General features: G+C 29.0%; 1 protein-coding gene and 1 long non-coding RNA gene across 3 annotated transcripts; one reads left to right on the top strand and one right to left on the bottom strand.

Annotated features, from left to right (window-relative positions):
* Positions 1-1,835: 1,835 nt before the first annotated feature.
* LOC107436938 (uncharacterized protein C18orf19 homolog B) lies at positions 1,836-13,513 on the bottom strand. Of its 2 annotated transcripts, none has more exons than XM_016048776.5 (3): positions 13,278-13,513; positions 6,516-6,807; positions 1,836-2,157 (listed from the first exon to the last, which is right to left on the bottom strand). In XM_016048776.5, exons 1-3 carry the CDS (start codon positions 13,372-13,374, stop codon positions 1,884-1,886), a joined length of 663 nt encoding a protein of 220 aa, XP_015904262.3. In that variant the 5' UTR covers positions 13,375-13,513; the 3' UTR covers positions 1,836-1,883. The 2 variants fall into 2 exon arrangements, with proteins under 2 accessions (XP_015904262.3, XP_015904260.3); XM_016048774.4 differs by having other exon boundaries at positions 6,516-6,810; positions 13,278-13,512.
* LOC122270850 (uncharacterized) lies at positions 13,514-15,831 on the top strand. Its single transcript, XR_006226020.3, has 2 exons — positions 13,514-13,785; positions 15,402-15,831. It is a non-coding gene; the product is annotated as an uncharacterized LOC122270850 (long non-coding RNA).
* The last annotated feature ends 166 nt before the right edge of the window (positions 15,832-15,997 follow it).

The following is a 15,997-nucleotide window of genomic DNA, read 5'->3' as shown; positions in this document are numbered from 1 at the left end:
AATACACAAGCAATTTCTGAAACAAGAAATTATTTGAAAATTTTCAGAAACTTAATAGTTATATAGTTTTGTTTTCTAACAAAAATTTTCTTCTCTATGGACAGTTTTTATAATTTACTAATTTTTTTCCCTACACTTTTTTGTTGAATTAGAGGAAAAATAAAATATTAAAAAATGCGCTACTATTTTTATACAAAAAAAAATTAACGTTAATAAAATTTAAAGAGAGAGAGAAAAAATATTTTGTATCTAATATTTTTTTTCTTCGCATAAACACATTGATTCTGCTAGATACTATAGGTCCTTAGAACCCAAAACTTTCAAATTTTAGAGTCCTTTTTTACGAAGGCGAGTTCCTGTTTAAAATAATACAAATTTCCACATTAAAGAGAGACATAAAAAATAAGCATTCTATGATTAGGGAAAAAATTGATTATTCAATCAATTCAGTAAAGAATTAAAATCAAATTTTTACAATAATTCAGCATAGTTATTTTTATTTACTTCTTTTATGAACATTAAAAAAAGTTAAGTTCAATTTTGAATACATAAATCTGGAAGTGCACTAATTGTTCTGTTTTTTATTTATTTATTTACTTTTGCACTGGAGAATATTAGATGGTGTATAGAAAGTAAGCGGAATTGCTGTCAATATATAACAGAATATATATTACATCACAGGAAATATATCGACAGTAAAAAGTATGCAAATCTGGGGTGATACCAAAAAATTTATTGTAAAAACAATGGAATAGTCACATAAAAATTTCAATAACCAAGCAATGTAAATTTCAAGTGTCATAATAAAGTGTATGAAAAATATTGGGATAAAAAAAAAAAAAAAACAAATTTGTGGCAAAAAAACCCATCAGAACTCCATATGAAATTATGACGAAATCGTCACAAATCGTGCACGCCAAGAAGTAAAACTCAAATCAGCAATAATTTCCCTGACATATTACAGCAAAAGTATATACGGATTTTATTGACTTGATTCAATTTTGTTTCAGTAGTTTTTTGTTTTTTTCCTTTTTTTCATAGGGGAAAAAATTTTGCAAAAAAACATTTATTTTGCAATAAAGTTTTGTAACTTTCTTTTTAATTAAGCTAAAAATTTCTTCGGGACCACCTGAATTTTTTCTGAATCTCATTTGCTTGATGGGATATATTCTGAACCCCTGGTTTTTAGTTTGGATTTCTTAAAATAAATTAACAAATAAACATGATGACATCTGTGGAAACAGGGGTACGTCAGAAAATCTAAATCACTGTGGAATGGGAGTACATAATTTAAGATGTTTCCTTAGTGTCCAAACAATGAACAGTTAGGAAAATTAATAAAAATACAGAGCATGATCATAAGTTAAAATTACAGTAATCTTTCATTTTATTCCCCCTCACAGGAAACAAAATACAAATAAAAGAGTTGATTATAAAAAGGTGATTAGAAAGATTTTTATTTTAACAACATATAGGGCATGGCAAATTTTATAATTAAACTGTTATTTTAAAAAACGATATTACAATTTATGTTTTAGGGATTCAACAATCTAAAACTATTAATAGTATTTCATTGAGTTACAAGCCAAGCACATTGAAATGTAGAGTTGCAAACAAGGAGGGGTGTCAAATAAAAGTTGTTCTCAGGTTAATTTTTCTATTTTTTTAAAACTTAATTATAAGAGTTTTGTATGGTGATGTATTTAATACTAACAACAAGGCGGAACTGTATAAAACAATGCAATACTAAAAAAAATTTTTAAAAAATAAAAATAAATAAATAAAAACTTAAAGAATAATAATAGCCAAATATCCAATAAGTAAATGAGAAACACTTGTCTATTGTACAAAATTTTTATCAATAATAATAAATATATACTACATCAATTATCCTCTGAAGCTCCATCCTTTTTAAGTTTCTTTTGTATCATTGTTTTTATCTCAGCTTTTGTTGGCACTGGCTTAATTAGTCCACGCCTTTTTAAAAAGTTAACAGCAAAAGTTGATCCTCCAACAGTAACCATGTATCTGGCAGGGGTAGCCAGTTTATACAAAGCAGATGCAACAGCAATGTGTCCAAGAGAAGAATTACGTAGAGGAGCTATCAATACATCAGGCAGATTTACATATTCTAGAAATGGTATAATATCAAGGCCACTAAAAAGAAAGAAATAATAATCAATATGGTGCATAAACAAGCCTCTTAAGAAGCTCAAAATATAGAAAAAGATCAGAAATTAAATAATTGTCCAATTTCAGCTTAACTTATATAGCAAGATGCCAATTAAAAAATAACAGAAGAAAGCTGTTTACAAAACATCTTTTCCCACAAAAAAAAAACTGTCATAATTAAAAATTTTGGGAGAAAAAAGCAATGTTCAATACTTAAAATTGGATATAACATGTTTCCAAAAACCCAAAATTTTCAGCATTTTCAAAATATTCCATCACATATTGTTACCTAAGCAGGGTTGTAAGATTCTAGCTATGCCAAAAAAAAGCAACATATTTTTTTTATGTAAATTAACTTTCTAAACAAGTTTGAAACAATCGCTTTAACCTTACAGGTGTTAAGAACAATAATTTTAAACTACATGAAAATAGTATTAGAAATCAACTTTTTTTTATGCAAAATGAATATATGAATAATATAAAATTAGCTATAAAATCAATTGTCCCTCTTTTTGAACAAAATATATTATTTCAAGCAAATCACATACAGTTATATAGAAAATGCCTAATTTATGGGGAAAATATTATTTAAGGCAGAACTAAGATGAATTAGAACATGATCCAAATAGGTTTGGAGCAATTTCAGACAAAATGCCTGGTTTTGAAGCAATTAAATAATTAAAACAGAAATTAAATAATTAAAATCAAATAATACTTAATCGATTTATGGAATAAATACCTTTAAGAGAAAGTACAATTTATAAAATAATATATATTTTGTGCATATAAATTACTTAAGAGTCATCAATAAAATAAATTTTAATACATAAATGTTAATTTCATATAATAAAATATAAAATGTTAAAAGCCAATAAAGGCAGCTTTTTTAAATAATAACCAGTATTTTTAATTAAAACTGGCTGACATGACATTTTTCTGAAAAAGCCAGCTTTTTTGCGAACCTGTGCTTAAGAGTCATTAATTTTTTTTGTTTAAATTTTTCTGCACTATTAAAAACTTGAGCCTTAAAAAAACATCTTTTTTTTTCAACAAAAGTGACAAATTGAAATTGAGTTGCAGTTCTGCACAGAAAGGTTTCTAAGTCTCTGAAATATCCTTCCATAAACTGATTTTGAAATGAAATAATAAAAATATTTAGCAAGTAAAAAATTATTTTCACTGAGATTAATCAAACATACTTTAATTTTTTTTTAGAAAGAACAATTTAGAAGGACAGGTAATGGTAATCACCAGGCTTCCGTGATCCATAATTTTAAAAGGAACCATTAATTACTTGTTGCTTAAAAAATGCCAGATTTGGGTTACATATTGTCTTTCCTTTAGAGCTGGAAAAGACCAAATACGATGAATTTGAGCAACCTGAATACCAAGTCTGAACTCAACTAAAGTTTATCCTTCCCAAGTCAAACTTTAATATTAGTAAACAATCTGAATTCCACATTTCACTACACGACTTCACATTTCATATTCTGATAATATGTATTAAAAAAATCTTTTTTTACCAAATTTGTTTCTTTCTAACCTTCAATACAGTGAAAAAGTTTCCCTAACTATGGAAAAAAGTTCAAAAACTGGGGATTTTAAAATATTTTCTTGAAAGTCTCTACTTAAATACTTCTTTAAAATTAAATTTAAGGACTAATCTTTGCCCGCTAAACAAGAGAAAAATAAACAAATGAAATAGAAGTAACACTTTCCAGTAAAGGAGCACAACTGGTAGTGTACTTATTTAATCTAGAAGAATAGTTTACATCATAAAAAATTTAAATCCACATTACACTTTAAAAACGTAATTGAAAGATGAAAAAGAGAAAAATAATTTGCAAATTGTATTTTCCAACTAAAGGGGAAACAAAGATGATTTATTATTAATTTTTTCACATTTTTCAATGGTATTCACATTTGAGAACATAATCATAAAATCAAGAGAAAATCGAATGAGAAAGGTACAGCTCCCATAGTATTGATATCTGTAAGGATGAAATAAGCTTTTTAGAAATAACTTTAACCACTAATATATTTTCAAAAAATTTTTTTTTTTAATATTAAGTCTGAACTACATTAATGTATGTTTATAACTAATGTAGTTTTTGTGGCAAGTTTTCATATATATGTAATATCTAAAATACTAGCTTAATAAAATTAAAAGGATCTATTGAGACAAAACTTAAAAAGAATTATATCTTATCTTTAGATAAGCTTATCTGGTTTATAAGAATTTTAAATTTCTCTTTCACCTACTTAACTTAGCTCTTCGCGTATATCTTAAGTTTCAAGGAATAGTGATGAAATCTTTATTTATAAAATTAGTCCATACCGCGCAGTAAAATATCTTAAAGAAGCCGAATTCCCATTAAAATCAAGACTATGTTGAGATATTAATTCATCTCCATCTGGTCTTAAGATCTTACGATGCCGGTTCTAACATCTGGATTTTATAGATCACATGACATGAACATATGTTACGTTAAGAAAGTGTACACTATCTTTTGGAAATGGAAGGATAAAGATGTGTCTCGGAGCTCTGCTCCAATTGTATATAAATTGTAAATAGATTTCTTTATTCTTTTCTCAATAAAAGCATAGAAAATTCATTATGTTGTCATCCTTATAGAAAAGGATATTAAAAATATTAAAATATGATTGCAAATATGGAAAACAACAAAATAATAATTAATGAAACGCCACGGCTCAAGAGCTTACGAGAAAACATGAGAAGGAGCACTACATATATAAATATATATATATATATATATATATATATATATATATATATATATATATATATATATATATATATATATATATTGCACAAAGCAAAATTGATATCAGAAGAGATGGCAGAACAAAGACTGATTGATATAATTAGATTGTTATATAGAAAAGAGTAAGTTAATATCATATTCCGAACTTTTCCCTTCTGGACAGACTGGCACTTTTCAACACTGAGGTAGGTGGTTTCGAGGATGACGGATGATGAAGAATTAAAACTACTATATATATAATTACTAGGAATTTTTAAGAGATGAACAGAGCTTTGTGGCAATGCTTGAAACTCTATATTTATTATTTAATTAATTTAAAAACTATAGTAGCTACATGCAATGAATGAAAACAACATTAGGTTCACAGGATGCTGCTAAACTTATTATAGGTAAATTTGATAAAAACTGGGGTCATAATCATGTTTGTTAGAATGAAAACAATAGTTCTAAGAAAATGTCATCAATTATCAGAAAATGAGAGAATTACCAGAAATGTCAAATAAAAAAAGTACTGTTTCATTCTTGTTCATAGAAAATTCACTGTATGCATTCAATTTAAACCACTGTATGCATTCAATTTAAACCTAAGTAAATTTTGGAAATTATGTAGTCTAAAGAAGTAAAAGTTTATAGACAATATTGGAGTATTTTGTTTAAATGTAAGTACATATTATAAAAAATTTTAATTTATTACTTTTTCCTTCAAAGTAAATATGTGACACACCATTTTTAAAATGCAAACAAATCTGTTAAGCTGACTAAAATAATAAAAATTTAAACAAACTATTTAAATTCCAAATTTTTTTAAATAGGCTTGTTTCTAATTTTATTTTTAAATTTGTGATATTAAGATTTAACAACATTTAAAAAATACTACTAAAAAAGAACATATACAAATGAAATTAAAAGTCAAAATACCTTACATTTAAATAAAACGCAAAATACATAATAAAATCATGCAAGCTGGTTTTATTATTTTAAACACATAGATGTCATATTATAAATGTATTTAAAAGTTTAAAAAAAAGCATTACAATAATAATCAAATAAGTATTTCGTTTTGCCTGACCATTAGTGGTCAGTTTTTTATTAAAAACTAAACTCAGTGGAGTGACAGCCCATAGAGAGCCAAGGCCTACTGTGCCAATCTCAGTTTTCTTGACCTTGGGCTCTGGGTTGCAGGAGCAGATGCTCCGGTCAGGTGGTCAGCCAAATGCGGAACCCCAAGTGTTTAGTTCCCAAGCATGCTTGGTACTCATTTATCGACCCACTGAAGGGATGAACGGCCGAGTCAACCTTTCCCGGCCCGAGGATCGAGCCAGGGACCTGTGGCACGACAGAGCGAACCGCTGCCGCTCAGCCACTGGGTGTCCAGTTTTTTATTAACTATTTTAAATTCAGATCCACGTATGCAAAGTAATGCAAAAATAAAAATGTTTTAATTTATTATGTAATCAATAGAGTCACTTAGAAAAAAAAAAGCTGTTTTTGAGAAGCTTGCAATGATATTCTTTCTGCAAACAACTAATAACAAAATGTTTTCAAAGAAATTATTACCATGTTGATGCATAATAAAAGCTTCCAAACCACACAGCTGAAGTGACGAAATGCACGGGCAACAGCACATACCAATATTCTTTGAACATCTTTTTGTATCGTTTAAATAAAGAAAGTTTCTCAATAGGCTCTTCAGTTTCTTGTACATCACCTTTGTCATTCTTTGCAGGAGAACTTGATAATCTTCTATTTCCAGCATAAGATACGAGTAAAGGAGATTCTACTTTAACTGAACATGAAGTCTGACGAAAACCAAAGAATGCCTTCGACTGGAGTCGTTCTCCAAAGCATGCTACTGCAATAAAAATAAATATATATATGACACATTTTGAATGAAAAAATTGAAAGAACTAGGACTTTAAGGTTATTTCTTTATAAAGCAACTCCAATGTCATAGGTATTGTACCTGAGGAAATTCATTAAATCGTAACCCCTAGTGGTGAATTTAAACCAGTAAAAAGTTTGGAAGGTCGATTCATTAAAATGAAAACATCAGGTTTTTAAGTAACTGGGAATTTCTCCCACCTCATTTAGAGCCAGTGGCGTAGTTTTGGGGGGGGGGTTTGGGGGACAAACCCCCCCCCCCCCCGAAATTATTCGTAACTTGTTTAATCAAAATGGACAACTCTATAAAAATAAATACAATTTAATTTACAAGTGTTTTTTTTAAATAAAGAAATAAAAATTAATAATAAAAATAAAAATTAATAATAAATATAAAAATAGTATCAATATTCTTCATCTATGCAAAAAAACAATTGTTAGTTTCTTTTTCATTTTACACGTGACCACGCGAGTAATATTGCTGACGAGATCAATTTCAAGGCCGCTGTCTCAACCAATCTCCAGCGTTAGGGGGTAAAAATAAAAGAGATGGGAAAAAAGAATTTTAGTTTATGTTAGTGATGAATTCTTTCGATTATAATCATGGATCGTTGGCTAATTAAAAGGCCAAGAATTGAAACAAATAATGACAAAGATATTGACTCCGTTTCGATAAACGATTGTTTCACTAATATGGAATGTTGTTCGAGTTCAGGAAATAACTCAAAAACAGCAGGTAAGCAATATTTTTTTGTCAAATTTTATTATTCCAGTTTAACTTTCTTCTGAATTTTGCTAATAACGTATTTTCTTGAAAAGAGAATTTTCATTATTATAAATTTTAATTTCCTCAGCATAAAGAAAAGCAAAATAAAAATAATATTTTTTTTGTTGACTTTAAATTATTTTATTACACTTGATTCTGTTCTATTTGCTTGATTTAAAATTATTTCATATTGGACATGCCGAAAGATATAAAATAATTGAATAATCGTATATAATAAACATTTACATATTTGAAAGAATTATCTTTCAGAATATTTTTTTTTACATTTCAATTATTCTTATAAATATGTATAGTTCTATTCTAGATTCCTTCAATTATACACTTAAATATCGAGTTGAAACAAAATTATAAACATTTTTTTTACCCATCAAATATTTTTTCCAAATTATAAGCGTTACAAATCGTTTTTTTTCTTCAAACGTATACATAAATAGTGCTTCTTTTCTTCCGTTTCTAACAGCTTTGCCCATTTCGTTTATGAGGTGATTATTTACTTTGTTAGCAATTTTAAATGCGAATCGTATGAACGGCTTTTCTAATTCAATACTGAAAGTTTTTTTTATATTTTCAAGTTTCAAATTTGCTTTAATTTTTAAAACTTTCCTTTGTTTCACATTTTCATTAAAAACATAATTTTCATTGCAGTTTTAAATGAATAAGTTATCGAAAGTGGAAGTGATCCGATGTTAAAAGATATTTCGCGTTTAGAGCATAGTAAAAAATACACTGATGAAGAAAAATGGGAAATTTTAAAAAATCGTTGTATGCCAAATGAATCATTTAAGTTTCCTACTAGTGGAAAAAGAAAATTAAAATTTCAAAGAAAATGGCTGTTAGAATTCCCTTGGTTAGAATATTCAGGAAATTTGGACGGTGCATTTTGTCGATATTGTTTTTTCTTCTGTAGTGAAGAAGTAGGTAAGGGGAGCCATACAGTGCCAAATTCTCTTGTGAAAAAGCCTTTTAATAAATGGAAAAACGCTAAAGAGAAGTTTAATTATCATCAAAATTTAGACTATCACAAAAATGCATGCGTGTCTGGGCAACATTTTATAAGCATTAATGAAAATAAAATTCCTAACGTACATCTTCAACTTGACACTGCGAAACAAGTCACAATTAAAGAAAATAGAAAAGTGTTAACATCAATCATCGAAACTATAATTTTAATAGGCAAACAAGAATTAGCTTGCCGTGGTCATTGTGACTACGGACCGATAACGATGAAAGCTCCATGCCACAATGATGGAAATTTTAGATCTCTACTGCGCTTTCGAATGGCAGCGGGGGATGAAAGTCTAAGGCAGCATTTTGCTCGAAAGGAAGCCGCTACGTAAGTCCTCAAATCCAAAATGAGCTCATTGAAATTTGTGGAAGGACTATTTTAAAAGAGCTTGTTGTTAAGATCAACAAGTCTGAATGCTTCAGCATATTAGCTGATGAAACTCCAGACGTTAGCGGGGTTGAACAATTATCACTGTGTGCCCGATATTTAGAAAAAACCGAGCAAGGACTAGTTTTGAGAGAAGACTTTTTGACTTTTGTGCAAGTTGATGACGTCACTGGAAGAGGATTATCAAATAAATTAATCAATACTTGCAAAGAATTAAATTTAAATTTGAAGTTTTTAAAAGGTCAAGGATATGATGGCGCGTCTTCAATGAGCGGAAAGTTGCAAGGGTGTGCAGCTCGTATTAAGGAGATGTATCCACAAGCTTTATACGTTCATTGTGCAAGCCATTCTCTTAACTTAGCCTTAAGCGATACATGTGCTAATTCCTATTTGAGGAATGCCGTAGGCGTTATAAAAGAAGTGATTTACTTTTTCAGGCATTCATGCAAAAGGGAAGCCATTTTACGAAATGAAATTAATGAAATAAATAATGAGGTTAAAAAGCAACGTTTAACGAAATTGTGTGAGACGAGGTGGACAGAAAGACTTGATGCAGTTATTACGTTCAAAGAACTTTTTATTCCAATATTTTACTCTCTGGAAAAAATTCAGGAATCAGGAGACGAGTCTTCAAAGAAAGCGTACATTTTGTTACAGTCTTTAAAAGGTGGGAATTTTATTATTTCTTTGATAGTGATCCATGAGCTTTTTTCCTTTACTCACAGGCTATCAACATACTTACAAGGAGTAAAGGTTGATTTAGTATCCGCTGTGGATATGGCAGATGATTTAATAAACCTGTTTAAGAGTGCACGTGAAAACGCCGAATCAAAATTTAAATCTTTATTTGAAAATGCGACTGAATTTGCTGACGAAGTTGGAGAAGAGCTCAAAATTCCCCGCCTTTCAGCAAAACAGAGGAATAGAGGAAATTATCCTGCATGTTCTCCCGAAGATTATTACAGGAAATTGATATTTATTCCTGCTTTAGACCACATTATTTGCCAATTAAATATAAGATTTGCTGCCCATCAAAAAGTACTCACAAGTATTCAAAACATTTTACCCGTTTCAGTAGTAAATTTGAGTGAAAAACAAATTGAAGGGTGTTTGGAAGAAATTTTAACGACATGGCCGGACATATCAGACGTTGCAGCTGCTAATATTATTGTTAAGGAAGTTTTACTGTGGAAGCAACGTTGTACTCAACCTTCAGACGCAGAAAGGCCCCATTCATTTATAGACGCAATAAACTTCTGTGATGAACTTTTATTTCCACACGTCTACAACATCTTAAAAATAGGAGCTACCTTACCTGTCACTGTTGCCAGTGTAGAACGCAGCTTTTCGACTTTGAAAAGAATTAAATCATATTTGAGAAACTCCACAAAAGAAACTCGTTTGAACGGACTGGCTCATTTAAGCATACATCGGGAAATTGAAGTAGATATAAATAATGTTATTAACATCTTTTCAGAATCTAAACATCAAAACATCTTTTTGTAACACCTATCAATTTATTTGCTAAAATATATGTACCATATACTAGTACTTGATAATATTTATATATTTTAATGATTTTGCTTTATATGCATCTTATAATTTATTGAAACGAGATATTGCCTGATAGGAAGATATATATATATATACAGTGGAACCTGTCTAAATTGACCACCCTCGGGACCAAGTCAAATGGTCACTATATAGGGATGGTCACTTTACGAAGACTCTTTAAAAAGGACTCTTGAAATAAAACTAGTAGAAAATGGTCACCTTACTCAGGCGTTCACTTTACCCAGGTGGTCACTTTTACAGGTTCCACTGTATATATATATATATATATATATTTATATATATATATATATACATATATTTATATATATATATATATATATATATATATATATATATATATATTTATATATATATATATATATATATATATATATACATATATTTATATATATATATATATATATATATATATATATATATATATATATATATATATATATATATATATATATATAATTTGTATGTGTGTGTCAAAAGTAGATACCCCCCCCCCCCGAACATTCATCAAAACTACGCCACTGTTTAGAGCATCCATATTCAAGCTCTATGGCAAAATTGCCCATGAGCAATGGCGCACTTCTGACGGTCAGAGACAAGCTAAGGAGCTAAATCGTGGCTGTTCTACTGTATGTCAAAAAGAGCTTTTAAAGCTTAATAGAAACAGTTTAAGGAAGATCATTGGTCTTCTTACTGGACACTGCATCCTCAGGAGACACCTATACATGATGGGAATATAATCCAATTCTCTTTGTCGGGGTTGTCATCTTGAAAAAGAGACATCACGACACATACTCTATGGTTGTGAGGTCTATTCTGCTCAAAGATTTGAGCATTTAGGGCAACATTACGTCAATGCCTGGGAACTGCAAAATGTTCCTGTAAGGTGTCTGCTGAATTTTATTTCAGCTATAGGGCTTTCATGCAAATCATGATTTAGGGTTTGGGTACAACCTCTGGTCGATATGCCCTGCTCGTTAGAGCTGCTCAACCTCTAAGTCTAACCCCTAGTGGTGAATTTAAACCACTAAAAAGTTTGGAAGGTCGATGAAGAGGCCAGGTTTTTCAGTAACTGCCCCACCATTTATTTCCTAAACTTTAATCTGGCACTTTACATTTCCAAAACAGCATGAAAGAGAGTAATGTGAAAGTTTCGACAGAAGGAATACTTTCCCTCCTTTTTTTCCAAGTCGATTGTGCATTTATTCTACGGGCCAGTGAGAGGAAAGGGAAAAAAAATGTTTCACTACACTGTTGTATTTGAAACAGGGTTTTGTAATTTATGATGTAAATATAAATATTATGATGTAAATTTATGTGCTTAATATTTATGATGAAATCGATGTAAATAAATCGAGTCAGAGAGTGATGTATTTAAATGCGGGATTCGAAATTAAAGTGTCGCAATAGCGTATAAAAAATATCGGGACTTTCAAAACCTTGTAGAAATGTGTAGCAATAATTACCAAAATAAGGAATAATAAATAAGTTAATCTGCGATAAAATCAGCACAAATAAAGCACGTCAAAAAATGGTTAGTTAAATTAGCGATTCTTTACCCACAATTTGTAATAATATCCTGCTAAGATATCGAAATTTTAAAAACTATGCAGAAATGTGTGGTAATAACTGCCTAAAAAAGGATCAAAAGTCATTTAGATTTATTATGAAGTTTCCACAAATAAAGCGTTTTTTGCAACTTTCAAAAATTGTGATTTCAGTAAATACGCGAAAATGGGCAGTAATAGCTACCAAATAGTGATTGGATTTACGATGAAATCGGCACACAGGAAAAGCATCAAAAGTGATAACTAAAATTTTAAATTCCTGTATTGTAATAATGACATATTAAAAATATTGGGATTTTCTAAACTATGACTCTCTGTAGCGTTAAACATTGTAAAAAAAGAGATCAAAAAACTACGATTGAGATTTGGGTGCTACAAAAACTTAGATCGGTAAATTTAAAATTTCTGATTTTTTTTTAATATTTTGTTCAGATTGCTGCAGTGGGCCGCACATTAGGGGTTCGCGTGCCACATGCGACCCGCAGGTCGTGCATTCCTAGTACATAGAAAAGTTTATAAGTCTAAAGGGGAGATATACGTATTGTGATCTGTGGCAGACTTATCGCCAGGTCTTGGAAACTTCCGGGTAGCGGCGTGTGAGAAACTTTAAAAAAACATCACACAAAGGGACCAACTCGAAAGGTATAACTCGTAGCCACCCTCGGGCAAACATCTACATGTGTTGTTTTTTTTTTAAATTTGCAAGTTTAAAATCTATTTGGCACCTTGGTGGTTGTAGTTGGAGCGAGAGATCACGATAAGGTAATATCCCCAGTTTGGGTAAAGATGGTCCTAAAGAGAGTTCATATGTTTAAAAATAAAAATTTTTTAATTTTTCAAAACTATTTATTTTTTCATATATATCAACTAACTTCAATAACTAAAAATTTTTAATCAAGCTATAAATTTCATAGAATTAAAATTAAATGGTTTCATTGCATTAAAATGTCAATACAAATATTAGCAAACAAATTTCTTAAGAATCAAAGACCTGCAAAAAGTGTCGTGACATTTTAAACAAATTAATAGCACGTTATTCTCTGTAAACTAAAACAAGAATTATATGAAAAGAAAAATAAAATCTTGTTTAGTTTTAATTTTCCTTAAAAAGTATTCACCATTGTAATATCGAGTTACTGGTGCGCAGGTTACTCTAAAAGGAAAATTTGTTAATCTTATGCGATGTGAAAAGACTGAAAATTTCGTTGCCTGCATCTTGACTGCTCTGGTAATTTCTCTTTTTTTTTTTTAACTTTCCACAGTCAATTATAATTTACATGTTTTTACATGGTGAAATAGCGGCATCATTTTTGTCAACAAACGTGCCGCAGTTTGTTTTGTTGCCAAAATTTTCATCATACTTTAAAATATTTCCAGCTATGCACTTCAAGTTAAGTTTTGTACTTAAACTAAATTTATAACATAGAAAGTGGGAGAATTTTTTGATGAAACTCGCTACTTCTAATTTTTGGGGAATTCAATCAATGTTTCAACCATTTTTAGTCTGAGAGATATTTAATTAAAACTCATTGTGAGATTAAAGCTGCATGACCTTTAGAAAAAACAATTTTAAATTAATCGGCCATACCTATTTTGTAAATAATAAGTTTTCTACTTTATTTTCAGGTAAAATTTATAATTTTTATTTTCTTTCTTAAAAACATTGATTTAATTAAATGAACTAATGTTTTGTGAATGATTATTTTGTATGTCTTTGTATTTAGACCAATTATTAGGAATTATGTAGAATGTGTTTATTCTACGAATATTTCAACTCCAAGCAATGTTTCCTTTGATCAGGTTCTTTTTTTTTAAATTTATACTTGTTAGAAAATCGTGCAGGTTTTAGCTATAAATATTACTTTACATTAAATTTTATCAGCTGAAAGGGTGGCAGTAAGTTTATATTGAAGAATTAGTATCAATTCATATTCAAAATTTTAATCAAAGTTAGAAGTTCATACTACAGGGAAACTTTATCTGCTAAAAGCGTCATAGGAAGTCAAAATATTTCGAGCTATAAAAAGTGCATTTAAAATAACCTGAATATATATATATATATATCAGAATGTTGAAAGATAGCTACCTGGCCAAGAATTTTCTATAATGCACTAATCAAAATCAACTTTAAATCTATAGATTGAATAATATTGAGGTTTTAGATTTTTTAATGATTTTCATAAAGAGATCATTCAGTAACTATTTTTCTTAAAGTTTTTGTGAATTGAACTAGGGATTCTATTGTCAGTTTTTTCAATCTGTCTTTTTGTCAATTGTTTGATTTTAACGTGACCCTATAATTTAAACTTTCTTACTAATATTTGTTTATTCCAAGGTAATTTGAATGTTTTTCAATTGCTATACTTTTTGAACTGTCGATCTATTAGTGATGTGTCATAGCAATCTTCTTATTAAAAATTTAAAAAGAAAGAAAAGTTTCTGCGAAACATTATGCAGTATCTAATAAATTAGATATATTAAATTTGAAAATATTTTTTTAGCGTTTTTTTATTTCATAATTTTTTTCTTTTCTTAAAATCGCTTCTAATTATCAAAATAGTAAATTATAGACTTTCAAAATAAAAGTCTGATTGTAGTCTTAGGTTTGTAGAAAAAAATTTATTAAAATTATAGAATTTAAAACTTATTGCCCTTATTTATGAACTATTTTTGTAACTTGTACAGTACAGAACCCGTTATCCGGAAATGAGGAAACGGGAAAACCAAAAAACCGGAATGAAATTTGATAAATTTTTGCGCCATTTTTTTTAAAAAAAAAAAATTTCCTCATAAGATTTTAGGATTTTTTTTTCTTTTTTGAAAGATGTTTACCTTACCATCATTTTGGAAATAATCATTAGTGTATTCCTTCATCGTTTTTTCTTCTTTTTAAGATTATTTCCAAAAAAATATTTTTTTTTTGTTGGATTTAACAATAAACAAACGGCTTTTTGTAGCGATTCAGAAAACCTGAAAAATCAGATATCCGGAATAGCAATGGTCCCGATCGTTCCGGATAATCGGTTCCCTACTGTAATTATCTGCAGATTTCATAATGTGACCAAACAATGTGTTACTTCTACTATACTTTTTAAGTTTATACTTAACTATTTTTAAAGAGCAAATTTTCAATTAAAATAAAAATTTTATAAATAATCGATCTTCCAACATTTTTTGATACTTAATGTGTTTTAATGTTATTTGTTGAATGAATCTTAAAATCAATTTATATACATTTTTAGGTAAAGCTTTTGAGAAGTATGAAATTTAACTGAACTTCCAAAACCTGAATGATGCAGAGATTAAACATCTTTAAAAACTTTATGAATATGGGCTTTCAAATTCACAGAAGGCCTCTGACTTCACTCTGTACAAAATATCTGCTCAAAGATGTCCCATTTTCTCCAAATTTATTTACTCCTATGATCAATCAAGTTCGTACTTTTAAAGACAAAGATGTGCTGACCAAGCGATGTAAAGATTGCTACTTTCGAAGACTTGATGGCCGGTGGTTTGTGTTTTGTAATACACATCCTAGACATAAGCAACGTCAAAGAGTCGATGAAAAAAGTAAATGGATAATTACACATAAAACTCATGGAGTTAAAAAATTTTAGTGTCAATTTTTTCTGTACTTTTTAATAATTAAATAAACTATGTTCTAGATAATAATTTAGTCTTCTCATTACTTGTTGATAAACATGTTATTGATTTAAATTCATTATGTTAAAATATAAGTCAAACTATTAAAGATTTACTTGAATTGTGAGAACAAAAATAAAAATATTTTTTAGTAATTTAATTTTTGTATGTTTATACAAAATTTTTATTCTGACTA

This window comes from Parasteatoda tepidariorum, chromosome 2 (assembly GCF_982258835.1).
Source record: "Parasteatoda tepidariorum strain Cologne lab strain chromosome 2, Ptep-v5.0, whole genome shotgun sequence".
NCBI classification, from domain to species: Eukaryota; Metazoa; Arthropoda; class Arachnida; order Araneae; family Theridiidae; genus Parasteatoda; species Parasteatoda tepidariorum.
This window is presented reverse-complemented; position numbering and strand designations above follow the sequence as displayed.